The 26838-nt window shown below is 48.9% G+C and overlaps 1 protein-coding gene across 1 annotated transcript in view; it reads right to left on the reverse strand.

Annotated features, from left to right (window-relative positions):
- Positions 1-26838, reverse strand: part of NRXN2 (neurexin 2) — a 308880-nt gene that overhangs the window by 236203 nt on the left and 45839 nt on the right. Inside the window, exon 3 of the mRNA XM_088659270.1 lies at positions 1122-1190. Within this exon, the coding sequence (XP_088515396.1) occupies positions 1122-1190 (69 nt within the window). The remainder of the gene's footprint in view (positions 1-1121; positions 1191-26838) is intronic.

Raw genomic sequence — 26838 nt, forward strand, 5'->3', positions numbered from 1 at the left:
CGGATTATAACCACTCTTGCAGAATGTGCCTTAGAGTCACAAACAGCATGGGACGGGGATGTCATGGGGATGACATCGCATGTACAACACCTGCCTCCAGCACTGAATGCACATTATCACTCAGCACGTATGGACCCTAAGTCAGCATGTCATGACCACTGAGCATGCTCAGTTCTCATTGGGCTTTTTTTTTTTTAGTTAGTTAGTTATAATGCACACTAAGTATTTTTTGGTAAAACTTCTGTAAACCCCAGGAGTTCCCTCAAGCAGTGGGCCCTTCTCCGGCCCCATTAGCAGTGGCAAATTTTAAAGAATTGCATCAATCAACATCAGATTTAATAATAATGTTAATAATAGGTACCTATAGCAAATTATTCAGTGCTTGAAATTCTCTCCTCCCAGACTTTTGTAGGAAAGAGTGCCGAAGTTTAAGGCTGCAGCCCCTGGGTGCAATTTCCTTGGAATAGGCTCCAATGCGCACAGTGGGATTTACTTTCATTCTCACTGCCACCCACCATTTCGCAGATCCAACTAAAGAGGATCAGCACCATAATGTCATTTCATGGGCGACTTGGGCTGTGGGTCTTGGGTGGCGTCAAAAAAGCAATGTGGAAACCGAAAGTCCCGATCATCATGAAGCACATGCAATGGCTCCAACAAAGCAGCTTTCTCCCACCTGGTGCCCCTCCAGATGTTATGGGTCGCTGATGGGGGTGGTAGTCCCAAACATCTGGAGGGGCAGCACATTGGCAAAGGCTTTAGCCGACAGTGGTGGATGCCTAGGTGCCAAAGGGCAGGCAGCAACAGAGCTGTTGAATGTGGGGCAACTTAAGTGGATGTGGGCAAAAGCAAGCTTCTGGGTTTCACCAAACTCTTCAGCCACGTTACTAGGAAACAAAGCTGCAATTAGCAATATTGGCCTTAAGGGAACAAGAAGTGCCACTGTTTCCCAGTCACTTCCACTTATGCGGACGCCAAAAGCCTGCTTACTCTATGGCAACATAAATAAGGTAAGCCAAGCAAAGAGGTCCCATTTAACCGAATTTGCACTCCTAATTCAGCCGCGGGCATGCAGAGGCTTTGGGGTTGGGGAAAGGAGGAAAGGGAGGGTTTACACTGACCTTTTGATGTCTGGTGCACCTCACTGGCTCCTCTCCCAGCCCCCCCTTCCGAGTACAGTAGGGACCCTACTGGAGAAGCAGAACCATAGCATTAGGGAAGAAAGGCCAGAAGCCCCCAACCAACCCCAGGCACAGCGCATCAGCCCCACATGTGCCTGGACACCAGTGACTGGCTGAAGCTCCCAGGGTGCAACAGAAGAACGATCAGTTCCAAAATTAGACTTCTGGGATAAGATGGTTGCAGGTAAACACACACTCACTCCCCCCCCCCATGTTTCAAATGGTTTAGTAGTAAGAGCAGGAACAGCATTTACGAAGAGGCAGCCACCTGTCAGGGATGCTGCAGTGGCATCCTGCACAGTAGACCCTACATCGACCAAGCAGCTGAACCAAATGATCTCCAAGGTCACACCCAACTCTTTATTCTATTATTTCGGCAGTAGTTAAGAACCTCCTGGTGGTAAGAGCCACTCAGTGGTGGAATGGGCTACCTTAGGAGGTAGTGGAGGCTTTTCAACGGAGGTTGTCAGGGATTATTTTGCTGTGATTCTTGCATTGCAGGGGGCTGGGCTAGATGATCCTTGAGGGTCCCTTCCAACTCTACAGTTCTGTGAATTTGTGACTTCTCCCCACCACCACCACCCACCCACCCACCCACTCACACACACACACTTTGTATTTTGATAATATGAATGCTTGCCGCAAGTCGCTTTGGGCGCAGCACACTCACCCTGGGTAGGGGCCATACAAATAAACACAATCAATATGCTTATATACGCCCAGAGGTCAATTTGGCTCTACTGGGGGAGCCATCTGAGACCTTGCTTCCCCGCCCTGCCCTCCATTTCAGAGCTAATTCTGGTTACTGTTAAGTCTACGGTTTGCCCAACTCGCCCTTTGCAAACCCATTTAGGAGACAGGGGTTGCAAACCAGTTTGTGCTACCTGTGGCTATAGAAAATGCTAGCTCAAATGGAATGCCAGCTATAAATAGTGTTATGAGCTGGGGTATGTGCAGGCATCCCTCAAAGTACTGGGTACCAGATTCCTCCCCCCTCCCCACCCAATAATTTCTAGAGATAGTGAATGTAGGAAATTACTAAATGCTTGAAAATCTTCACCTGGGTGTGAGACAGCTCAGCAGTGTAAAAATGCAGGCTGAATCAGTTTCCTGGGCAGGAATCGCCTGGGAAGAAGAACCATAATGTAGTTCAAAGGAAGGGAATGGTTGACCGACATGAGCAGTTACCCTGTGCCAGGCACAAGAGGAGTGTGAGCCCTTCCTCCCATGAGGGGATGGTGAACAGAGACAAAGACCAGGTACTGCACAGGACGGGGCTGGGCTGGGCGCTTGGTGGACAATTTCACACAAACACCCACCCACCCGCAATCTGGTGCTGAAGTGACTTCAGAGCAATCCATTACAATCTACTGCAGCCTGACAGAATGGCCCCTCTGGAATTCGTCACACATGCGTGTGCATGCAGACATACACAAGAATTTGTGTATGTCTGCGCTTGGCTACCCAGAGCTTAAATACATGCCCTTTCACACACATGCATTTGGAGAGGATCCCAAACTTGGTAGAGACAGAGAAAGATCTGAAATATAGGACAAAACTGTTATCAATACAGGACGTAGAGTTTTACATTGAAATACGGGGCAATCTTGTATTATACAGGGCAGTTGGCAACCCTAAAGGAACACAAACCCCTGGAATCTTCGCTCACTGTTTGGCAGAGATTGGGGTGGCCAGTGACAATCTCTGAGCGGCCTTTGTGGCGGAGCCACAGAGCCGCCCTCTCAACACTGGCACTACCGGCTTACCTGGGTGGAGCTGAGGCAGAAGGAGGCAGTGAGGCTGGGGCACCAGATTGGCTCTGCCAGGCCCCTGACGCCACCCCAAATATGCCACTGCCCTGCCCCACTCAGGTAAGCTGCAGTAGCATCTGGTCCTGTGAGTTGGCTTCGCGCCCCCTCTCTACAAACAACAAGCTACAATAGTTATTGTAATAATTTATAATATACATAATCAAAGGGATAGAGATGTAAAATCTCCCAAATGTTTGAAGCCATGAGGGGTGGGGGGTAGGGTTTCCCCACCAGGTGTTTTCGGGGGGAACTGGGATTTGGGGGATTAAATAATAATAATAATAATATCAGTACCGTTTTCTAGCACTCTCTAAATATCAACAGTCATTTCGTTCACATAAACCGCATTGTGCATAACTTGGTTTACCACAGAAGTATCGTGTCTGGTTTATCAAAAGTACAGTTTCTTCAGACAATAATTACAAACTGAATCTGTTTTTGTTTTGTTGTAAATGGAGCTACAAGCTGCTGTACCGTAAAGGAACCTCTTTGGCATCTCTTTGGTTTTGCTAGTTTATGAGGAGCCAGCGAAAAACAGTAAAAGCAGAATCTGTCCACATTCTAGTAAAACAAACTATAGAATATTCTGAAAATTATTGTGTCCCCTTCAGTCCTCCACAGTGTCAAGTAGACATAAAGCACTCTCATTTCCCCACAATTTATGGTGATTTAAACTGGGGGGGGGTATTGTTTTTGTTTGGTACTATGATATGTATGGGACGCGGGTGGCGCTGTGGGTTAAACCACAGAGCCTAGGGCTTGCCGATCAGAAGGTCGGCGGTTCGAATCCCTGCGATGGGGTGAGCTCCCGTTGCTCGGTCCCAGCTCCTGCCAACCTAGCGGTTCGAAAGCACGTCAAAGTGCAAGTAGATAAATAGGTACCGCTACAGCGGGAAGGTAAACAGCGTTTCCGTGCGCTGCTCTGGTTCACCAGAAGTGGCTTTGTCATGCTGGCCACATGACCCGGAAGCTGTACGCCGGCTCCCTTGGCCAATAATGCAAGAGGAGCACCACAACCCCAGAGTCGGTCATGACTGGACCTAATGGTCAGGGGTCCCTTTGCCTTTACCTTATGATATGTATTTTTGTGTTTTTACATTGTAAACCGCCCTGTAATTCTCGGATGAAGGGCAGTATGGAAAGTTAACAAATAAGTAAGTAAGTAAATAAACAGAGCTGAAAAAAAGAGAGGAGGGGGAACAAAATTCTATTTATTCAGTCTCTTTCTCTTAGTTATCACTCACTTTCTGTTTCAGTTACTTCATATTTATCCTCACATTCTCCATGGACTTCTCAAAACTGAAGGTTTGCCCAGACTGAAACAAGCTTCTACCCTTTCGCATGCCAGCTTGTTTATTCCTGCAATTGTAAGTTGTTTTCAACTTTTTCACTGTTGTGTTTTAATAGTTGTAACCCGCTCTGGAATATTATGGTGAAGGGCAAGTAAATTATATTTTACTTGATTTGTTATATTTCCAAACTTGGACCAGTTTCTTTCGCATGCCACAGAAGATGGAGGAATCTGAAGTAGGTAAGAAGCAAAAAGAGATACTGTAGAGGCTGTGTTGTTGTGGAAAGGCTTTGCCCACATGTTGCAAGAGGGTTAATGTTTGGCAGATTCCCAGACTACCTTCCTCAGCCAGATACCTGAAGATGTTCTGCTCTCTGCAACACTGGAATGTACCTGGACAACACCAAGCCCTAAGTGTGCTGCTTGTTTTGTTATTCCATCAAATGCAGACACAGTGCCATCATCACGGACAATCCCTGCCTTTGAATCTTGCGTCCAACAGAATCTGCAGCAGCATGAATTGGATGACAACAAAATTGTCAGGGCCATCTCTAGGCCCGGGTCCGGTGGCACGGGGCACCAGGGCGCCAGGCCACCAGGGGCGCTGCTGCGCCTGCTGAGAGGCACAGCGGAGGCCGCCCCAGGTGCGCTGGATGCCGCCCTAGGCACGCCTCTCAGCTGTTCAGGCCGCTCTCCGGAGGCGCGTGGGCCTGGGGCCGCCTCCGCCGCGTGCAGGGGCATCACAACAGGGGGTGGCCAGGCTGGATGGCGCAGGGTGTCGGCCCTCCAGGCGGCAGCCGCGCTGCGTGCGCCCGCCAGAAAACAGGGCGGGGGGGGGCGCCGGAGGGATCCGTCGCGCCAGGGCGCCAGGCATGCTTAAGACGGCCCTGAAAATTGTGTTGCTCTGTGTCTGCCACCCTCAGACATTTGAGGCCTAGTCAAGAGGGCAGAAAGAGATCCACCAACCATGTTTACAAGAGGAAGGCCAAAAGCAGAGAAGGCACTGGGTCCTTTTCTTATTCCTCCCCTTGTGATGATGGTCAAGAGGCAGAAATGCACTCCACTCTTGCATTTGGGAGCTGAATTCTCAGCTACAAGCTTGCATGACCTCAGTGCCCATGAATTGTAATGAGCTGATACTGTATACAGTCTTACTTGAAAGTCTTCCCGTTAAAACAGTTTTAGAAATCATTTGGGGGGGCTAAATATATGAACACCTCATCTTAAAGATTTTGTTCATCATTCTAAAAGAAAATATTTCATCATCCATTTTTTTCTTCCTCTTCAGTTTTTCAGAAAATAGCAAACAAAATGGATAGAGAAAAACACACACACCCCCCAAAAAATATTCAGGGGCTTCACATCTCTAGAAAAGGGTGGAGAATGTATGTCTTTTTATTTATTTATTATTTAATCACCTGCCACACATTTCTCAAAGCAATGTACAAAATAAGTTTAAAAACACAGAAAATAACAGCAGGTAAACACTGCAAAGTAGAAACCCTTGGCAGAGACCCTCCCCATCCAGCTGTGAAAGCTTGTTGGAAGAAAAACATTTTCAATTGTTTCTGGAAAGTGCAGATCGTGGGCGCCTGCCGTATCTCAGCAGGGATTGCTCTTCCCCAAAACAGGGGCAGCCACACTAAAAGCCCTGCTCCAAGTCCCTGGGGAATGGGCTTCTGATATTCTGATAGTTCTCCAGCAGAAGGCAATGACTCACTGCGTGTATAAGGGGGAAAGGTGGTAACCTGGTCCTAAGCTGTATTGAACCTTATATGCTACTACCAACCCTGCAGAACTTGGCCCTGCAGCAGATTGGCAGCCAGTGCAAATCTCACAAGCAGGGTGTTGTATGCAAGTGACAATTTGCCCCCCCAAATCAACCTAGCTGTCGTGTTCCACACCAGCTGCACCCTCTGGACCAACCTCAACCATAGCCCCAAATAGAGCACACTGCAGCAATCCAACCTACATAGGTCAAGCTATTGTCCAGACCCTGAGATTGATGAAAGTTTCTCCAAGAAGAAGCACTTTACTGGGGCCACAGGGAAGCAACTACATTTGACAGGGAGTGGAAGTTAATGCCCCCTGGGAGACCATAATGCCATGGGATGTCAGTGGTTCCTCATAGGACCCCACTCATCAATGCTACACCTCTGTCAAAGGAGCAATGGACAACACTGTGCTTCCTTGGCAGGCAGAGGCCGCCTCTCCCTACCTGGAAAGAGGAACCAAGCATTATAACTATGACGTTCTCTGGATCCAGACCTGCTGGGCTCCAGCAAAAGGCAGGGTTGGCAGGGGCTACCATAGAAACTCTCAGCCTGTGCATCTTAATTGTTGGTGTCAGAGCTCAGAGCGGGAGGTAGGTGCCTCACCAAGCCTTACAAAGGAACATAGAAAGCCGCCTTGTGCTGAGTCAGACCATTAGGTCCCTCGAGCTCAATATCGTCTACACTGTCTGGCAGCAGCTCTCCAGCGTTTCAAGCAGGGTTGGGTCACGGGTTTGAGCCCCATGTTGGGCAAACAAGGCCTGCATTGCAGAGGGTTGGACTAAATGACCCTTGTAGTACCTTACAATTCTATTATTCTAGAGTGGCCTTGGATAGCTGAAACATGGCTTCAAATGCAGATCTCTTTACACCCAAGTGCAGGCATCCTCCAACTTGGCCCTCCAGATGTTTTGGGACTACAATTCCCATCATCCCTGAACCAGTGGGTCCTGTTGGCTAGGGATCATGGGAGTCCCAAAACATCTGAAGGGCCGAGTCTGCCTATGCCTGCCCAAGTGGATAGCACAGTTGGTTAGAGCGTAGTGCTGATAATGCCAAGGTTGTAGGGTCGATCCCTGTATGGGACAGCTGCCTATTCCTGCATTGCAGAGGATTGGACTGGATGATCCTCAGGGTCCCTTCCAACTCTATGATTCTCTGCCAGTCCTACTTGAGAAATGCCAGCAGGGATTAAACGTGGGACCTTCCGCATGCAAAGCAGATGCTCTACCTCTGAGCTACAGCCCTTCCCCCAGTCAGGCCTCAGGGTTGCTGGAGTAGCAGAAGGGCCACTGGCCCAGTCCCTGCTCTGGGCTGGCAGGAACAGACAGCAGGGGAGGAGCATGGGATTCCTGTACTGCAGGGGGTTGGACTCGATGACTCTTTGGTCCCCCTTCCAACTCTACAATTCTATGATCAGTGGGTTGGCTTGCTAAAGCACTGATATGCTGCCTTTGGGTTTCCCCTGGTAGCTGTCAAGCTATTGCTGGACCACAAGCCCCAGCACCCCTGACCATTGGCCATGATGGCTGCCTCTGAGAATGTGGTGGCCCACCTGCACCCTGATGATATAAGCAACAACACCAATCAGAAACACAAACAATGGCAGAAATGCAACCGATCATTCTGAAAGGCAGATTAGCCCAAAACACCCAACGTTAGACCACAACATCAACATCCTGTCTGAGGCAAATCCTTAACAAAATGCCTGAAAGAGGTGCTTAAAAGATCAGTAGCACAGCTCTGTAATGAGAGGATAGTACACTCTGGGGGCAACCATGTTGGTGAATTTTATGTTTCACTCCATGAAGTTTTGACAGCTGAGATAGATCAGTTGGTAGAGCACAAGATTCGTAATGTCAGGGTTGTGGGTTCAAGCCCCACGTTGGGCAAAGGAGTCCCACACTGTAGGGGGTTGGACTAGATAACCCTTGTGCCCCTTCCAACTCTGTGGTTCTATAAGTGTGCCCTTCTGCATACCAGGCAGGTGAGCTGCCATGGAGCTCCATCCCTCACCTGCTGGATCCAGCACCAGGGCTAGAATACTGAAGTGCTTTTCAACAGCTCCTGACACAGGTCACATTGAGCTCTTGGGGATTGGGGTAAGTAGGGCACAAATGCAGTCAAATAAATTTGGTGGGGCGCGGCTGCTACTGTTTCTTTGTGAAACCAGCAACCATCATTCCTTCCTTCACAACCTTCAAGTTAGACTGCTGCAAAACAAGCATTCACAGGGCTGCCCTTGATGGTAAAGAGCAGGGATGGACAACTTTTTTTTCTCTTGAGGGCCACATCCCCTCCAGAACAGTCTGTTGAGGGCCTCTTGGCAGGAGTGGGCAGGGCTGAGGCCCCCCTTTTCTGCCATCCCTCTCCCAGTTCAGCAAACTGCAGGAAGAGGAACAGATCGATCTCGCCAGATATCTGAACTCATGGCTTACAGGGGATTTTTTGAATTGGGCCCAAGGTCTGCTGCGTCATATGGCCCATCCCTAGAGTGGAAGAACATAGTGACACATGCACCCCCAGCAATCCAGGCACAGCTCACAAATTCCCTGCCCCAGGATATTCATTTGGCTTCCATTCTGGCAGTGTTTCAACACCAGCAAAAATAAATATAAAGTTCTGAAGGTCTGGCTAACTACCTGATCTGGTGTTTTGCTTTATTATTATTATTATTATTATTATTATTATTATTATTATTATTATTATTTGTCCTGCTCTTCTTCTTTGGGACCTTTTCATCGGCTGTGTTGTTGTTTGCGTTTTTAAATACATTGTCTGTTTTATTATTATTATTATTATTATTATTATTATTATTATTATTACCTAATTAAACCCTAAACAACCAATCGATTGTGAAGAGCATCCCTGGCAAAATCAGGACCTGCTCCAGTCGGACTGTCCCTCCTTCCCCACTTTAAACGTTATTTATCGTTTGCTGTGGTAAAATTGGTTAAAACTGTAAACCATATTGGGTGGCTCTGCAGAAAGGCAGTATATAAATGCAATGGGGAGGGAAGAATGAATAATATCTTCCTGCAAAGAATCCTGGGAGTTGTCGTTTCCCAGAGTTCCCTGTGAAGAGGGACTGACTGTTAAACCACTCTGGGAATTGTAGCTCTGTGAGGGAAATGAAGGGGGACTCCTAACAACTCTCAGCGCTCATAACAAACTACAGTTCCCATGATTCTTTGGGGGAAGAAGCCATTACTATTTAAAGCGGTATCATAGTGTTTTAAACACCTGGTGGCGGATGTGACCCTGACACCCTGTACATGGAAGTGGCTCTTTCCCCCTCTGTAATCTCTTCATGCCAACCCTACAGCTCTGAACCTGGTTTACCATCGCTTCCAAGTTCAAAGAGGGAAAAGTACCCCCAGCAAAAGAATATCCAACTCCAGGGGCCTAGAATTTTGCCGATCCTTATGAGGTGGGGGAAGGACCTGCTGGATCCCCAGCCCCCTAGCAGGGCTCTCACAGGACAGCCTCTTGCCTAGGGCCTCTCCTGCAATGCTGGTTGGACAAGTTTGGGCAGCTGCCATTTTAAATTTCCCACAATGCCCTGGAGCAACACTGGGGTATGGAGCAAAACTTAAAATGGTGACTACTTGACCGCCTGATGCTGCTGCCTGGAGAAGGCCCACTATTATTGTTGTTGTTGTTGTTGTTGTTGTGCCGCCTGACGCTGCTGCCTGGAGAAGGCCCACTATTGTTGTTATTGTTGTTGTTGTTATTATTATTATTATTATTATTATTATTATTATTATTATTATTATTATTATGTACCCAGCCCATCTAGCAGAGGAAGCCCCAAGCCCTCCTGCAGCTGGCGCCCCTGGAAAGGCAGGACAGTTAGAGGGGAGCCTCTGGCTTTGTTACACGACAAAAGAGGACCCCATTTATGCACTGTCCTTCACAAGAGATATCCCAGGGCCACTGACGTATTTGGAAAACAAACAAGGAAACATTCGAACACAAAACTAAAGTTAATCCATCTAAAACAATGGCAACCATCTGCTAAGTCACATGTGCCAGGGTGGCAGCTCAATCCTGAGGCCCCCATCCTTCAGGATCCCACAGATATCCCTCATTTATAGCTCCCTGGCTATGCAGGCTGGGGTTGAGAGTAGCTGGAGCCAGAACAACACCTGGCCAAGTGGGTTCTCCTCCCCTGTCCTGGAGAGGCACCCAAAGCCACACCTGGTTATTATCCAGAGAAATACTATGTTTCCTCCAGTAGGGCTGACTTCCTGCATCAAGGGTGCTATCCATAACTCGGCTCAATGTGGATGGTGAGCCCCTCGTGCCTCTTTTAATTCCCCCATGTCTGTGTGGGGTTCCCCTCCAACTGTTGCTGTCCCACACATTCTCTCCCCTAATTCTGGAGAGTCCCTGTGCCATTGTTTCCCAAACTTACAATAATCACGTACCCCTTTAGTCTTACCAACATCTCCCTTCTGGGAAAAATATATTTTGGGGGTAGTTTTAATAATCTCTCCAATTTGGATTTCCAGAGCAAAGGCAACCTCCAGCTTTAGGGAGGAACATATGTGGGGCGGCAGTAGCTGGAGAACACCACATGGATGAGGGGGAATTAAAGGAGGCACTAGGGGGTCACCATTCACATTAAGCCAAGATATGGATGGGCCTCAGGCATGGCACCTGGTGGTATCCTACTTGTGGAAGAGGCCTTTGACCCGGTAGCACCAAGATGACCGGTAAGGCCTAACATCCCATCCCATCTTCAGACTTAGGATTCTGCACAGAGTCTCGGCGGTATGTTTTCTGGCAGCCTCAGTGCAGCCATGTGGGTTGGTGGGTGGGTATATGTGTGTATTTGTTTATCTATCTATCTATCTGGGATGCGGGTGGCGCTGTGGGTTAAACCACTGAGCCTAGGGCTTGCCAATCAGAAGGTCGGCGGTTCGAATCCCTGCAACGGGGTGAGCTCCCGTTGCTTGGTCCCAGCTCCTGCCAACCTAACAGTTCAAAAGCACATCAAAGTGCAAGTAGATAAATAGGTACCGCTACAGCGGGAAGGTAAATGGCGTTTCCGTGCGCTGCTCTGGTTCACCAGAAGTGGCTTAGTCATGCTGGTCACATGACCTGGAAGCTGTACGCCGGCTCCCTCGGCCAATAATGCGAGATGAGCGCCGCAATCCCAGAATCAGTCATGACTGGACCTAATGGTCAGGGGTCCCTTTACCTTTATCTATCTATCTATCTATCTATCTATCTATCTATCTATCTATCTATCTATCTATCTGAGGGGCACTTACCCTGAACTAGAAACTGGGCTTTTAGTGTTTCAATCGCAGCTCTCTGGAATCAATTACTAGCTGAAGTGAGGCAGGCACACAGCATGATGAAGTTAAGGCATCTACTGAAGACATTTTTGTCCAGGAAGGCTTTTCCTGTGGTATGACCTGCTCATTTAGGGAAGATCAATTTTATATCTGATTAAATGCTTTTGTTGTTTTAAGAGCTTGTTGAATTGATTCTATTGCTTTCAGAGCTTGTGTTTCAGTGTTTTATTCAGTTTTTACTCTGTTCATCACTGTGATGGCTTTATGCTTTGAAGCGGTCTAGAAATTTAATAAAAAACAAACAAACAAACAAAAACAACGAACTTGATACCTCCCTGCAAAATGGGTCATATCAAAGTCAATAACCGTGTTTCACACAATTCAATGAAATCAGGATTGCTAGTTTATCATGGATTATGGGGCACCTGAAGCATCATTTGCTGCAGGCGCCCAACCCCTCATTTGCTGGTGTAAGCACAAGAGCAAATTCAGGGAGCCATTGTGAAACTTGGCTTCAGACAGCATCAACCCCTGGGATCCTGGTCTGTTTCTCTCCCAAGAAGCCAGAATCTCTTGCCAGCCTGAAACATGGTTTGCTGCTGGATCCTGGCTCACTGGGAAGAAACAAGCCCTGATCCTGAATTGGGGCACCACAGGAAACCATGCTTAACTGACCCTCCCTAGCTTATTCCTCCCTTTCAAACCCTGGGAGGGGAGGAACAGGAGAGATCCAGCCATGTGCACAGCTCGTTCCCAAGCCATCATGAGAAGCCAGCAACTCTGGTTTATCACTATGCTGAGGTGATGGGCATTGTGGTTCAACAGGGCAGCCCAAGGGCAGCTAAAGGATACTAGAAAAGAAACTATTTTTGGCAAGACTTTTCTGGCCCCTAAATCCCATTACATTAGGGGTGTCCAGTTGATCCCTGCATCATCCAGATCCCCAAAGCGGACCAGGACATCACTCCTCTCAGTCGAGTGTAGTTCAAAGGAGGGCATATGTGCGCAGGGATATGGCGGCAGCTTCCAGGGTCAGCTCCTGGTCTGAAGGTGGCCTTGGCCAAAGAAACCTCTAGTCGACCCCATTCTTCATCAGTACACCCTGCCAAGAGGAGCAGTTGCACACTGGGCGCAGCCACCACCCAAGTTCTCCGCAATGCCCAAGAACAATGACAGTCACCATGGAATTTGTGAGAAATTAAAATGGTGTCCAGGCTGAGGTGCTTAGTACTGCTTGGAGCCTCTAGCCAGGGCAAGCCGCGTCAGTCGTGGGCTCTGCCTAAGGGTGCCATGTTGTTGAATCGCCTTTTCTAGAGACCTGGCCCAAGCCATGGTGCTTTTCAGACTTCACTCCTGGGGCTTGGTTTCTATTTATTTTAAACATTTACCAAAAGGAAAGGGGGTATGGGCTGTCCCTCGTTCCTAGTACACCCGCATTATGGTTTATTGATATTACGGTTCAACGTTTCGGAATGTGAAGCCCACCCTGAAGCTTAACAACATGGCTGGCTTTGATTCGGAGGCTCCCTGACTCCAAACCACACTGGGTCAACGTAAGAAGCAGAGCTAGAGATCAAGGGCAAAGCTGGCATCGTGCCAGATTGGGAAAGAACAGAGTCTGAGAACTGAGAGGTCATCTCACAAAAATGTGGCGCCTCCTGGATGGGCTGCAACTTGTCTCCTCATCGGTGCTACCCTCGTGTCTCTTTAAGAAGTCTAACCTCCTCGGACCGACAGGCTTTTCCGCAGCCAGCAAAGAGTGCTTTAATGCCAGCACTATGTCTGGTTGACTGCTCAGTTGCCCCTCTCTGGTATTCAACCTTGGGTCCCTAGACAGTCCAAACTACATTTCCCATTAGGCTAAGCTGGCTGTGCATGATGGGAATTGTAGTCCAACACCATCTAGAGTAGTCCAACACTGTTTTAGAGCGATAAATGTGGATCTCCAGATGTTGCTGGGACTCCAACTCCCATCAACCCCACAAACCAGCATGGTGTCCAAGGACAGGTCAGGGGTGATGATGGGAGTTGGGCTCCAGCCACATCTGGAGGGCAACTGTGGGTTTCATCCCTTTAGGGCAGGCACCCCCAAACTGCAGCCCTCCAGATGTTTTGGCCTACAACTCCCATGATCCCTAGCTAGCAGGACCAGTGGTCGGGGAAGATGGGAATTGTAGTCCAAAATATCTGGAGGGCCGAAGTTTGGGGATGCCTGCTTTAGGGCATGATGGTCACACAACAGCCTTGAGCTACTATTGACCACCACTGATTAAAAAAAAATGGGAGTGAGGATGACAACTTCTAGGCAGAGAGCTGCCTCACCTCTAGAGCAGAATTGGCCTTTTTGAAACCAGCCTCCTCCATGCACCCCTTCTGCATGGGGATATGAGCGTGGCCCCTTCTTTTCTCATCAGGGAGGGGCACACAAAGAGAGAAGCCTCCTGCTCCCCACAAAAGCGGCAAATGACAAGCAAATCACTTCCCTGCTGGACTCCACCAGGCAGCCCACAAAGTTTAGGACGTGCCAAGCTCGATTGGCACCTTTCAGCTGAGCAGAAGGAAGCCTCCTCTCTTTCAAACCAGGGTGACCCAACAAGGGGCTCCTCTCAGGCTCCCCCTCCCCCAAATGCTTGTTCTAGAGAAAGCCCACCCCAGTGGCGGGGGAAGCCTCTCCAGCACCCAAGGCGGGGCGAACCACCCGACTATACATGCGTGGCGCTCAGCCCTCGGCCGCTCTACAGCTGGGGGGGGAGGCAGTGGGCCATCTTGTCACACACACCCCCAGGGTGGCACCTGGGGCGGAATGCCCCCGCCCCCCCTTCGTATGCCCCTGGCCCACCCCCCTCACCAGGCGGTTTCCAATACACTTGTTCAGATAGCAGGGGAGGGCTGGGTAAGGGCTGCAGCAAATTCGTGCCGCACTTTGGCTGGCACATCCCAGACCCACTGCGCCTTGGGTGAGGGATGCCAGTTTGTGCCCCCCAGCAGATGAATCCCCAAGAAGGCATCCAAAGCAATCAATGAAGCAAGCCCCACACGGGGCTTGTAATAATCAGATCACCAGCATAAGTCACACAGTTCATCAAAGCTCTGTAGCAGCGACGCAAGATTAAAGGCAGTTTCTTTGGCTTCCTCCCCGAAACATGTTTTTTCTTCTTTCCTTTTCTTTTCTAATAAACATTCATGTATAAAACACAACCAAAACATTTTTTCTTTTCTTTTCCCAGCTGCATAAGCGAGAAATCGAGGCAATGTCAGAAACCAACACGGGATGATGAGATGGTTCAAGCAGATGATCGGAGGAGAAAAACCGGCGAGAGACAGAGAGAGCGCAAAAGAGGGAGATGGAGAAAGAGATGGCAAAGGAGAGAGAGAGAGATGGAGAGAGGAAGAGGAGGAGGAAATCAAAAACTCATTTGTGGAAAGAAACTTAAGACCATACCTTGGCTGTTTAGCGTCAGGTGAGCTGGACCTTGAAGGGGAAGGAAAGAAAAAAAGAAAGAAAGAAAAAAGACGAGTCATATAAACGCACGGAAAAAAGGAGGGTTTTCCCCTCTTTGCCACAATTTAAAAGCATTTTTTAACTTGTGACAGACATCCAGGCCCCCGGGAGATAGAGAAGGGGGAAGGTTTGAGGGTCGGATGCCGAAACAAACAGAAAGGAGAGAGGAGAAGAAACTCAAAATCCCGGACAGAGCCAGACAAAACCAAAGCAATAATAATAATAATTATAACAAGAGGGGAACAAGGGAAGAAAATAAAAGAAGTTTGGTTTCTTTGAGGATTAAAAAAAAAAGCATTTCGGGCAAACAGTCACATCGCCCAATGAGAGAAAATGCTTTTTTTTTCCTGGTTAAAAACAAGAAAAATGTGGGGGTGGGAGTCAGAAGGGGGGGGAAGAGAACCACGCAAACCAAGGCAGCCTTGAGGGGGGCGTGTGCCGTTTGCGGCCGGCAAGAATCAGGCGTAAGCGAAAACTGCTCCAGGAAGGAAAAGGGTTAGTGAAGCAAAACCAAGAGTCAACGGCTGGCCTCTTCTCCAACCGACCAGATTCCCAAAGCAGGTCAGTGGGTATGAGTGGGTGCCTGGGGGCCCAACAGGAATGCCCCCCTCCTTTCCCATCAACCCAGGTGTCAATGAGACTGGGAGGAATTTCCCTCCAATAAAAAGCTTGCCCCGCCATCTTGAAATTGCAACACATTTGATTAAGAGGAACTCTGCATGGAAACCACCAAGACCAGCACACAATCCAGAGGAAGACAGAAGACTGGCCCAGGATATTTGGGTGGAAATCTGTCGAGGAAGAACCACCAAAGCATGGGAAGCTCCTCCAAAAAGAGCCAGGCCACTCGTGCATGTACCTCAATATTACCTACTCTGACTGGCAGCATCGGCCCTCTAGGGCTTCAGGCAGGGGACATTCCCAGCCCAACCTGGAGATGCTTCCATTGTGGACTGAACCCTTGAGACCTTCCGCATTGCAAAGCACACGCCCTGCCTCAGAGCTATGATGCTCCTCCCCAATCAGAGCAGAGCAGAATCCATACTTTACTACCCTGGGAACACTCCCAGTGGCCGAAGGTGTGGGATGCACGTTTGTTCAATAAATAAGTAAGGCGTGTGCACTGAGAAGCTGAGAATGTTTCCCCCGACTGTAAGTTAGACAGAAAGGCTAAGGCAGGCCTGTCAACAGCCACTCATCTGGTTGCTTGTGGTGATTAAGCAATTGCCTCCAGGCGATCAGGCAGGGAAGTTTGTAGCAGCTTAGCACTGGTCTGTGTGCACAAGCAGGCTGCGCAGAATGACCGAGGTCCAGTAGCTGCTGAGGACTCCTTTGCAAGGCTGGGCTAAAGGAGGCTCTTAGGGGGCAAACTCGTCGACTGCGAGCAATTGCGAAAAGGCCCCCTTCTGCCCACAGGCACGCATCCAGTGCAGATCAGAGTGCTGCACCCAGCATGCATTGACTTTGCCTGAAAGCAACCACTGCTGCCACCCTTGTGTGACAGATCAGAGTTTCACACACACACACACACACACACACACACACACACACACACACACACGGCTGAGCGACCCAGAACGGACAATGAAGAAAGCAGAGTGGCGGGATCCGGCCCTGGGGCTTTCTCTTGCAATGACCCAAAGAACTTCCCTGTCCCTAGGACTGGCCCCTCATGTCCCCTGGGTCAAAGGACACAGCCCCACCTCCCTCCCTGGCCCTAGGCTGCAAACAGAGCTCCCTTGATGTCAGAGTGCCCTTGTTCCGCAGGGCATGTGCAAGGACACAGACATACACACCGGCACCTATTCAGCAAGGCAAAGCAAGGATCCTTCCCCCCGCCACCACCCTGGCGTGAGCAACAAGGCCCCAACAGGCAGCCCGGAGCAACAAGGAGAAGGCAGGGCCGTTGCATGCCTTTCCCCGCATGGCCAAAGGCTGCAGGTGGCATCAGAGTGAGGCAGCATTCCTATTCCTCCCATGCCACCCCTCTGCCGCCATTCATCGCCACGTCAGCTCCAGACCCCGAGCTGGCAGCTGCTTCCGGAAAAAGCTCCCAATTTCATGCAAATGAGGAGTTCTCGCTCCCACCTACAACGCAGACACACATCTGAGTCCTAATCAATCTGTCAAGCAGCTACAGGCCTAAAGTGGCTGGCACATTTGCCCCTTCTAGAGTCTCAAAGGCAAACATGCACACAAGGATACAGGCAGTTGCAAAAGCGTAGGTCCATCTAACTCAGTACCACCTGCACTGACAAGCAGGGTTTCAGACAGCCCCACCTGGCATCGCAGAATCACAGAGGTGGAAGGAATCCCAAAAGTCATCTAGTCCAACCTCGCTGCAATGCCAGAATCACAGCTCATCTGATCACTGTTTAAAACCCTCCCATGAGTCCACCAGCTTCAGAGGGAGTCCACTCCACTGCTGAACAGCTCTTACAGTCAGAAAGCTCAGTCGGAATCTCCTTTCTCGATGTTTGAATCCACTGGTTCGGGTCCTACCGTCTGAAGCAGCAGAAAGCACACGCTGGAGGTTTCGCCAGCTATGGCTGGTATGCCAACTACGACCGTTGCTCACCACAGTGGTTCAAGCCCTGGTAACCTCAGTTATTTCAATGTGCTCCATGTGGAGCTGCCCTTGCGCCTGGCCTGGAAACTCCAGTTGGGGCCAAGATGCTGCAACCAGACTGTCGACGGGGACAGATCTCTCACCATAATGTGTCTCTGAGGCTGCTTAAAAGCTTGCCCTGCCTGCCCAGGTGCAACCAGGACACGTTTAAGGGTCCAGTATTCATTGAGAAGTCCTTTGTGAACTTGGTTCCACTGGATCCCTTTATGCCACAGCCCGATCATTGAGGTCTTGTGGGGAGTCCGTGTTTATATTAAATATATATATATATACCAAAGCAGTTTACAAGAAAAGTACACAAAGCCACGCAATAAATGCCACATACAAAGTTTAAAAAAAGACATCCATTAACCACTGTGGAAATAAGTGTTCTTCTTTGCATGCATAGGAATAGAAAAGCTTTCAGCAGGTGTTCAGAGTTTGGCACCCAAGGGTCCTGTTGAGGCTGCCTCTCTTTGGGTGCCGCCACGGCTCAGACACACAGCTCACATCTGCCAGGAGCCTTCAGTATTGTGAACCTAGTTCTGTGGAACTCCCTCCCACTTCTATTAACACTCCCCTGTTGGACTTCAGGCTCTTGGTGAAGTTTTAATAAAAAATAATCCATAAAGCGCTTTAAGTAAGTTCCCCCCCAGGTTTTATTGTTCGTTTCAACTGAATACATGGTGGACCCCTCTTGGACACCACTTAGAAAGTAGCACTATTCAGCAAATAATCAAACTACAAAAATTAGAATTAAAAGCAGCCCTCCGCCTGCTCTCAGGCATGCTGGCTCAAAAGCTCCTCTGTCCTCCTGCAGAGTTGGGGAACTGGTGTCTCTCCAGATCTTATGGGGCTCCAACTCCTATCAGCTATAGTCAGCATGACCAATGGTCAGTGACTGTGGAAGTTGTGGTTCGACAATATCTGAAGGGCCCGACAGGTTCTTCCATGCCCCAACCCACTCCTTGGACTAGAAGTGTCTGGGCCTGAAACCAGATGTGCAGTGGGTGGCAGTGGTTGTGGGGGGCACTCTGTTCAGAAGCCGTGTTTTGCACTTTCTGACATTAAAAGTGATAGGCGGGTCAAAAGAAAAGCCCTGTTGGGTGAAGATGATGTGAACTGAAGTCTAATACCATCTGGAAGACCCCCTCCAAATTTACTTACTGTGTTCCTTATTTAAATTATACTCAGTCCTTCCTCCCAAAAGAGCCCAGAGTGGGAAACAACAAGCAATAAAACAGCAAAATCATTAAAAAAAACACCAATACCAACACAGACTGGGACCAAAATTACCAGCTAATGGTTAAGGATGTTGGGAGATGCAGCCCAGAGACACCTGGGGGACCCTCCCAGATCCCTCATCTCTGATCTAAACTATTTGACCAAATCTCCAAAGGGTATACATAGGACCCAGGCTTCCTGGAGTTCCCTGACCATCTCTACCCATCCATAGCAAGATATCTGTTTCCTCCCAAAAATTCGAGACTGGACTCAGGAGTCTTGAATCCTGCTCTCGGGTCCATGAGACCCTTCAAAAGCTGGGGCTCAAGCACCAAGTCTGAAGGCCTCTGAGCAGAGAACTCACACAAGAACATAAGCATACAAGACAAGCCTGCTATATCCAGCCGGTGGCCCATCTAGTCCAGCATCCTGTTCTCACAGGGGCCAGCCAGATGCCTCAGTGGGAAACCCTCAAGGAGGATTCAAGCACAGTGACAATACAGTGGGAAGAGCCACCCACAGAGGAAAAGCCTTCTGATTTGATGTTATGGTTTTATAATAATAATAATAATAATAATAATAATAATAATAATAATAATAGAATTTATATACCGCCCTATACCGGGGGGTCTCAGAGCAGTTCACAGAATAAAATCAAGATATAAAACCACAAAATACCTAATAAAAATAAAAACAGCAACACAATACCCCCCCTAAAAAAAACACCACACATTTTAAAAGAGCATAGGATGTAAATCGGATCAAACAAATGGTTGGTTAAAGGGGAACATTTTTGCCCGGTGCCTAAAGGTGTATAGTGAAGGCGCCAGGCGAGCTTCCCTGGGGAGAGCATTCAACAGATGAGGAGCCACTGTAGAGAAGGCCCATTCTTGTGTTGCTACCCTCCGGACCTTTCAAGGAGGGCGCACATGAAGGAGGGCCTCAGAAGATGATATCAGAGTCCGGGTAGGTTCATATGGAAAGAGGCGTTCCTTGAGGTATTGGACCCGGAAACTAATTGGTAGCCAGTGCAGCCATACCAGGATTGGTGGAATATGCTCAAGCTGTCTTACTTCAGTGAGCAACCTGGCCGCCGAATTCTGCACCAGTTGAAGTTTCTGAACCATCTTCAGAGGCAGCCCTATGTATAACGCATTGCCTGGCCGGCCAGCCTATGTATAATGCATCTAACCTTGTGGTTACCAGAGCATGGACAACAGTAGTTAGGCTATCCCTGTCCAGATAGGGGCGTAGCTGTGTTGGAAGCTGCCCAGATAGAGTGCCTGAAGCAATCCAGCCAGATGGGCAGGGTATAAATAATAAAATTATTATGAATTTCTCTGATCCTTGTTTATAGCCATCCAAGTTGGTGGCCATCGCTGCCTCCTGCAGGAGAGAGTTCCACTGTTTAATTCTCTGTAGGGCTTCGGGAGGGGGTGTCTCATGCAAGTCCAGAAAACCCACTTAGGCCATCTTTTAAGAGCTGAGCTGCCAAGATCTATTAGTCATCATTCGCAGCCTCAAAGAGGAGAGGCAAATTTTGTGTGCCACTCCCTGGCAATGGGTAGATGCTTCTCCAGTCACAAGCAACTAGTCCTGGGTTTAGAGAGAGAGAGAAAGGATTTGGATCGTTCTCTCCCTCCCCACTTTCATGTGCACTAGGAAGGAAAGGGTGCAAATGAAAATCCAGGCTAGTGATTCAGGCTACATCATTCCCGCATCCTTCTTTCCACATCCAAAGGTGGAAGATGTCATACTTCGGACAAGATAGGAGGAGCAGAGCTTCCTTCCTGCTTCCTCCCACCCACCCTGGCGGCTAACACCACCTCCAAACCATGATAATAATAATATAATAATAATAATTTATTATTTATACCCCGCCCATCTGGCCGGGTTCCCCCAGCCACTCTGGGCGGCTTCCAACAAAATATTAAAATACAGAAATCCATCAAACATTAAAAGCTTCCCTAAACAGACCATGACCTGAGAGCACAGGCATCCAGAATGGCGCTGGCCCAGCAGGGGACCTGGTCCCACAGTGTGAAGTGGGAGGGCAAGGAGAAAGCAGGAACTGGTGCTTGGAAGGTGCAGCAAGGGTTATAAACTGTGGGCACTAGCCGGGCAGGGGGAGTGTTGTGCCATGTGGATGGACTCCACTTCAGGCAGCCAAGCACAGATTAACTCCAGATGAATCTGGAGGGCACAAGGGCAAGTAAAGATGTATATAAGCAGAAACATGACTGCAAAAGGCATCACTTGCTGGGACTCCCTGCCCGTCCTGCCTCCCCAAAGCAGAGGGTGGCTAGATGAACTTGTGAGCAGGTTGATGGGTTGGTGGCTAGCTTGGGGAGGGGGCAGTATTCCCAGCTCTTGCTAGAGGAGGTTTGGAAGGCAGGTTTGCTTTATCTGGAGTTGGGGGGCACTGGGTGAGGCCCTGGCCTTTCTTCTTCTTCTTCTTCTTCTTCTTCTTCTTCTTCTTCTTCTTCTTCTTCTTCTTCTTCTTCTTCTTCTTCTTCTTCTTCTTCTTCTTCTCCTCCTCCTCCTCCTCCTCCTCCTCCTCCTCCTCCTCCTCCTCCTCCTCCTCCTCCTCCTCCTCCTCCTCCTCCCAAGCTCTATCAAGCGCCTGAGAGCTGCAAAGAGAAGGGGAGAAGGAGGCTAGGCACATTAGGATGCTGCTCTCTCCTCCCGTTGCCATGGAGACCACTCCAATGATCCCTCAGGCATGACGGAGGCAGCCATATTGTTCTGACTGCTGCAGCTCGCTCCCCCCTTCTTTCCTGGATCCCATTAACAAACTAGAATAGTCTCTGGGCAGTTTGTCAGAAGGAGGTGGGGTCCTTGTAGCTGGATAAAAATGGAAGAGAGGTGCTCTCCGATTCAGCTTGCAGAAGAGGATACATGAATGCATGCACCTGTCTTCTCACCTTTCTCTCTCCACCCTCTCTTTCTTCCTCCCTCCCTCCCTCCCCCCCCCCACTGCTAGTGTTGCACTACCTGGCCCACAGGCCCTACACAATCTTCCCTTCTTTCCCCACACACATATCTTTGAGCAATGCACAATCACATGTGCATACTCTCCTACCCTACATGTGGGTGGGAAGACTAAATCCCAGAGGGAAAGCTGTGAAGTCTGGCAGGCACACCTCATCCTATACATCCAAGCAGGGGAAGAGAGGAAAGAGGAGACGAGCTCCCTTGAGCAGAGATCACGCCTGCACACACAAGGCACCTTTTGGGTGCTCACGGTTCCATCCTTCAGCACACACAAGGACGCAAAGCAGGAGAAGGCACACAGCACGCAGCACAAACCTTTCCCTTGCACACCTGCTGTGCAGTATTTCAGCACAGAAACCCATTGCACGCATGCACATGCATTCCTTTCCTAACCGCAATCCCTGCCTTGGACAACCAGCGCATGTACCAGCCTTGATACAGCCCTGCTTGCACAGTGTGCTTCACACTAGTCCAACGAGGAAGGCGTACACCCACGCCCCACATGAAATACCCTCCTCAAGGTGTGACATTTCACACAGGTGTGCATAATAATCAAAACATCGCAAGCACAGGGAGCCTCATGGGCAGGTGCTGGGTCACACCCAACACAGAGGAGATTTGGATTCGCAGGGTGGGGGGCTCCATCCTTCTACGGGGATGTGTGAATTGCTCCTCTTGCTCTAAAATTTGGTAAATCAGCCCTGCTACACCGGGGGGGGGGGGAATTTGGCTGTGTAGTATCCTGGATGCCTTAAGTGCACCCCCCCCCATCCTGGCCTGATGGCACCACCACACACCATCTCTACCACCACCTTCTCCGGACACCACTAGGGTGCTCAAAAACTCGGCAGCAATTCCAACAACACAGATTCACCTGTACATGCTTCACTGGCCCTTCCTTAGCTCCCAAGTCACTGTTGCTCACGCTATGGCATAGACCTCCACAGAGCGCACAATTCCAGAGCAGATGGGCGAGGCAGGATCCTGAAGCAGATTCAGCCTTCCCCTTTCAGTCGCTACAAACTGAATACCTCCACGCTGGCATAGGAGCTCACAAAAGAGGTTTTATGGAGGGTGCATAGGGGTAGCAAGGGGGCAGACAGCTGCCCTCCCCATCAAGTAAATAAATAAAAATATTTAACTAACAAACCAATCACGTTGCAGATAACTCGGTTCTGCCCCGCAACATAAACCCTCCCGCCTAACACCCACATGGGGGTGACTATACCTGTAGTCCTGCCACCTCGTTCCTGCAAACTTTCCTAAACAAGCGCTGCACACCAATTATGGTTTTAAAAAACAACAACAACACCATGGCAAAAAACCACTACCGGCCACCCCAAATCACAAATCACAAGAGTAATGAATATGTTGATCAAATGGCCCAAGATGCTCAATACTCCTTGCTGTGCTGCCTTATCTGGGGGTGTTGCCATAAGGACAGGAGTCTCAAACAGGAGGCACCCCCTGCCCAGGTGACACTGGACACATGTAAATCACACCCCAGAGAACTCTCACCATTGGCTGCAACCTGCCTCTATCTGCTTATCACTGACCCATTGGCTACTATGCACAGAAGAGGGCCCTTTATTTGCATACTAAGGTTTCCTTGGACTGGAGGCAACACAGGAGTTATGGGTGAGGGAGAAAGAAGGATGTGTGGATGTGGATGTGGATTTATGCCCCCCACTCAGCATTAAACCCGTCTAACCAGTTCCTTAATGACAAACCCATTAACCTGGCTTAGTATTCCAAATACTGTACATGGAAAAGGAGAAAGCGGAAACACCACAAAGGCCAGCTGCCCAGGACAAAGTGACACCCATCTGATGCATGGTTTTCTGCAATAACAGCTTCCTAATTGGATGAATCCCAAGCCGGAATTAAGATTGCCGGAAGAAATATCAACAACCTCAGATATGCTGATGACACAACCATGATGGCAGAAAGTGAGGAGGAATTACAGAATCTTTTAATGAAGGTGAAAAAGGAGAGTGCAAAATATGGTCTAAAGCTCAACATCAAAAAAACTAAGATCATGGCCACTGGTCCCATCACCTCCTGGCAAATAGAAGGGGATGAAATAGAGGCAGTGAGAGATTTTACTTTCTTGGGCTCCTTGATCACTGCAGATGGTGACAGCAGTCACGAAATTAAAAGACGCCTGCTTCTTGGGAGAAAACCAATGACAAACCTAGACAGCATCTTAAAAAGCAGAGACATCACTTTGCCGACAAAGGTCCGTATAGTTAAAGCTATGGTTTTCCCAGTAGTGATGTATGGAAGTGAGAGCTGGACCATAAAGAAGGCTGATCGCCGAAGAATTGATGCTTTTGAATTATGGTGCTGGAGGAGACTCTTGAGAGTCCCATGGACTGCTAGAAGATCAAACCTATTCTGAAGGAAAGCAGCCCTGAGTGGATTTCCTTAAGAAGGACAGATCCTGAAGCTGAGGCTCCAATACATTGGTCACCTCATGAGAACAGAAGACTCCCTGGAAAAGACCCTGATGTTGGGAAAGATTGAGGGCACAAGGAGAAGGGGACGACAGAGGACGAGATGGTTGGACAGTGTTCTTGAAGCCACCAATATGAGTCTGACCAAACTGCGGGAGGCAGTGGAAGACAGGAGTGCCTGGCGTGCTCTGGTCCATGGGGCCACGAAGAGTCGGACACGACTAAACGACTAAACAACAACAATTGCACAATCCTCACCATTGCTGTCTGGACTCCATCCCTTCATATGCACCCAGAAACATGCACTGAAGCAGGGACATGGGGGCCTGGGAATAATCAACTTGTGCTCCTCAGCAGGGCTGCTCTGAATTAAAGCAGATTTTCCAGTGACACTAATTCCCCATCAGACACCCTATGCTGAAAAATAAGGCAGAAGAACACAGAGGGTGCTTTGCTCCTTGCTTACATCCCATATCTGCGGCAGTTTCTCCACAGAAAACCTTGTCTACTATACAGCGCCTGGCAAGACAACCCAGAGGCTCATGCAAATCCAACTCAGTGACTCTTATACCAGTGCCACCTGGAAGCTCCCTTTCTATTCCAGCTGCCTTGTTAAGACTCGCGCTCTCAGAATTGGTACCTCTCGAACACAGCCCTGCAGGGCAGACTTTCAGGACTGACAGCTGTTAACTCAGAGTGGAAACAGGAGAACTGCATGGGATTATTGCTTGGGTGCTTCTGGGCTTAGGGGGGCGGGGCCTACACTCTCCACACCCCAATTCTTCACTAAATATTAGGAATAGCCTTTTGATGGTAGGAGCTGTTTGACTGTGGAATGGACATTCTCAGAAGGTGATGGACTCTCCTTCATTGGAGGTTTCTAAACAGAGATAGTATGGCCATCTGCCAGAGATACTTTAGTTGAGATTCATGCATTGCAGGGAGTCGGATTAGATTACTCTTGGGGATCCCTTCCAACTCTACAATTCTAGGATTGTACAGTGTGTTGGGCACAAGCCATGGCTCATGCTTGTCCTTACCAGCAACAAACTCCAAAAACTGTCTCTGGAGGCTGCAGCCCTCCTCTGCCCCTGAGCGATGTCTTCTTGCTCAGCCCTTCAGTTCTGCTCAGTTCTTGCAGGGACAGTGATTCACTGTTAGTTCTCTCTCAGTTTACAAAAACATCAGCCCACAGGCCCCAACTCCCTTCTTCAGGGCCTGCAGCTTCCTCTTCACCCTTCCTTCTCCAAATAGTCTTCCTTCAGTTTGTAGCAGCTGCAGCACAAGTTCAGAGAGACCCCCCCCCAAACCGACAGCTGCAAGGTCCAACAGACTGAACTAGCAAGGCTAAGGAGGCACCCGAGGCATCCAAACAAACCAAAGGGCAGCGAGATATAAGATCGTGCCCCGAACCTATTCAGATATTGCTAGGCCTACTGAAATCTCAATATTATTGTTTATCTATTGAACAGATTTATAGGCTGCTTCATGGCATAGCCATTGAAGCAGCATAGAGGGTAAAAACAGAACAAAATGCAGAGTGCTGAGGACAACAAAATTGATTTAACCATCTCTAAAGCAAGAAAACCACCCACACAAACTCTTTAAAAAAAACCCCAAAAATATGAAAGCATATAATCAGATAAAAAATTTCATTGCAGGGGGTTGGACTAGATGACCCTTGTGGTCCCTCCCAACTCTACAAGTCTATGATTCTATGAAAAGTTATATTCTGCAAATGACAGGGTTACACCACAGGGAAAGCCTTCCTAAACCAAAGTGTCTTCTGTAGATGCCCAAACATCATCACACCGGGACCCTATCTGACTTTGGCTGACAGACGGAACACTAAAAGCCCCCTTTCCAGTAGAGGTTAAGGATACCTCTGGGGTATATGCTACTCTCAGCCATGCCCCTTCTGAGGACTGCATTTGCCAGTGGGCAAGGCACTGCCTTAGATAACCTGGTCGCAATTTGCCTGGAACTTTAAATGCTAAAAGTAGAACCTTGAACTGCTCTTGCAGCCAATGTGTTATATGGAGTTGATGGGGTACACAGTCAACCTAGCCGCTGCATTCTGCACCAACTGCAACTTCTGGGCTAAGCACATTGCAGTAATCCAGACATGAGGTTACCAATGATCAAGATCACTGTGGCCAAGCTATCTCAGCCTACGTACGGCCATAGCTGTCTCACCAACGGAAGCTGGGGAAAGGCACTGCTAGCCCCACAAGGACACCTGTGCCTCAAGTGACAACGGTGGATCGAGAGCACCCCCCCAGGCTACGTACCCGTTCCTTCGGAGGGAGCGCAGCCCCATTTGGAACAGGTAAATGACCTATCTCTGGGACACAAGAACCACTCACCCGCAGGGCCCCCTGAATTGCCAGGGTTTACCAATTCAGAAGTCATGGAGAAACAGAGGTATCTGTCAACAGCATACTGATGACACATCGCTCCACATCACCTAATGACCACTCTCAATGGCTTGATATACCGTGTTTCTCATATTATAAGACATGTCTTATATTTATTTTTTCCTCAAAAAAACACACTATGGCTTATTTTCAAGGGATGTCTTATTTTTTTCCTCCTCCTCCTGCTGCGGCCGGCATTGCTGCTGCGCCTATCACTATGTCTTATTTTCGGGGTATGGCTTATATTCCTTGAATGCTTAAAAATCCTGCTATGGC

Source organism: Zootoca vivipara, chromosome 16, assembly GCF_965207765.1.
Source record: "Zootoca vivipara chromosome 16, rZooViv2.hap1.1, whole genome shotgun sequence".
In the NCBI taxonomy this organism is placed as follows: Eukaryota; Metazoa; Chordata; class Lepidosauria; order Squamata; family Lacertidae; genus Zootoca; species Zootoca vivipara.